The 942-nt window shown below is 36.9% G+C and overlaps 1 protein-coding gene across 2 annotated transcripts in view; it reads right to left on the bottom strand.

Moving 5' to 3' along the window:
- LOC112512971 (chorismate mutase 3, chloroplastic-like) overlaps positions 1-729 on the bottom strand; it is a 3066-nt gene extending 2337 nt beyond the window's left edge. Inside the window, exon 1 of one of the 2 annotated variants that reach the window (XM_025119103.1) lies at positions 400-729. In XM_025119103.1, coding sequence (XP_024974871.1) covers positions 400-620 — 221 coding nt within the window. In that variant the 5' untranslated portion in view covers positions 621-729. Of the gene's footprint in view, positions 1-382 lie in introns of both variants that reach the window. The other variant, XM_025119098.1, reaches the window with a different exon arrangement.
- Between the last annotated feature and the right edge of the window lie 213 nt (positions 730-942).

A 942-nucleotide genomic window follows, 5' to 3' on the forward strand; every position in this document is an offset into this window, starting at 1 on the left:
ATCAAGAATGATCTACAAACAAGCACCAGAAGCATCTACAATACAAACTTCATACATAAGCATCAAGAATGATCTACAAACAAGCACCAGAAGCACAAACAATATGAACTTTTCAGAAACTGAGTCAAGAATAGTGAATCCAAAGATAAGCACACCAAGAAAGAAACATCTGACTCCATTAAAACCATGTCTGAAATTAACCTAAAAGGGTACTGTCAATTGCCTTTTTGGCTCAAGGGTGATCACGGGTCAAGTCTACTGATCGAAACAAACCAATAAAAGGGTATAGACAATCAAGGGATCTCGTAAGAGAACTGAAGCAATCAAAGATGAAAAAATTTCAAGAAAATGAAAAGTTTGGGTGTTGGAAATGGAAAGGTACCCGAGGGAAGCAGTGACCTGAATTGATCGAATGCCATTCTTAGAAACCCCTGAAATGGGTGCCCGAAAGTTCCAGTTTTTCCACGTTGGAAGGGCCACTGGGACGATAAACCTGGAAGATTTTGAAAAGGAATTGGGGGAAATTGCAGGGAACAATTGGTTTCCACATAGTTTGGCCTCCATTTGACTTGGAAGAAAATAATCGTTTGAAGAGGCAATGACGGAGAAAAGGAGAGCATATAAATATGAAAAGAGGAAACGGATGCAAAGTGAAATTAAAAGCAAAATAAACAGACATCTGAATTGAAAGTTGAAAACCATCCAATGAAGAAGAAGATGCCAAGATGGTTAGGTTGGTGAGGGGTTAGGTAGGGAAAAGAGTAGGTGAAGCTGTCCATAGCCAGTAGGTTTACTTTGGTTTATTTCTAGAGGAGTGCTAATGCCACCTCAAATAGGGGTTGAATGGTTCAAGAAATGTAACTCACGTAAGTCGATGATATGTCAATGTTAAATAATAATATATTATATTTTATTATATATATATATATATATATATATATT

The sequence above is a fragment of the Cynara cardunculus genome, assembly GCF_001531365.2.
Source record: "Cynara cardunculus var. scolymus isolate 2C chromosome LG 1, CcrdV1, whole genome shotgun sequence".
Classification (NCBI taxonomy): domain Eukaryota; kingdom Viridiplantae; phylum Streptophyta; class Magnoliopsida; order Asterales; family Asteraceae; genus Cynara; species Cynara cardunculus.